Source organism: Trypanosoma grayi, assembly GCF_000691245.1.
Source record: "Trypanosoma grayi strain ANR4 Tgr_2699_V1, whole genome shotgun sequence".
NCBI lineage: Eukaryota > Euglenozoa > Kinetoplastea > Trypanosomatida > Trypanosomatidae > Trypanosoma > Trypanosoma grayi.
In genome coordinates this window covers 1-378 of record NW_008828317.1, presented here as the reverse complement: position 1 = coordinate 378, position 378 = coordinate 1, and the positions used below count along the sequence as shown (strand labels likewise).

The 378-nt window shown below is 54.8% G+C and overlaps 1 protein-coding gene across 1 annotated transcript; it reads right to left on the bottom strand.

Moving 5' to 3' along the window:
* On the bottom strand, window positions 1-378 carry DQ04_26991000 (leucine-rich repeat protein (LRRP); the record flags this gene model as incomplete). The annotated part of the gene is made up of 1 exon (XM_009318356.1): window positions 1-378. A coding segment is annotated over one exon (378 nt), but the record flags the coding sequence as incomplete, so codon positions are not given.

The following is a 378-nucleotide window of genomic DNA, read 5'->3' as shown; positions in this document are numbered from 1 at the left end:
TCAAGCACACGCAGGACAGGCAGCCTGCCAAGGGCACCAACAGTTCTCACTCCTCCTTCAGACCCACACGGGTACACCTCCTCCAGTGTCTCGATGGATGCGAGAGGAGACACATCTGTAAGGTGCCTGCAGTGTTGGAGCATAATCTTCACAAGACTGCGACTCCCACTTAGAGCCTCCAACTCCTCGTCGGTAATAGCGGTGTATTCCAAATCAAGCACACGCAGGACAGGCAGCCTGCCAAGTGCACCAACAGTTCTCACTCCTCCTTCAGACCCAGACGTGTTCACCTCTTCCAGTGTCTCGATGGATGCGAGAGGAGACACATCTGTAAGGCGCCTGCAGTGTTGGAGCACAATCTTCACAAGACTGCGACTC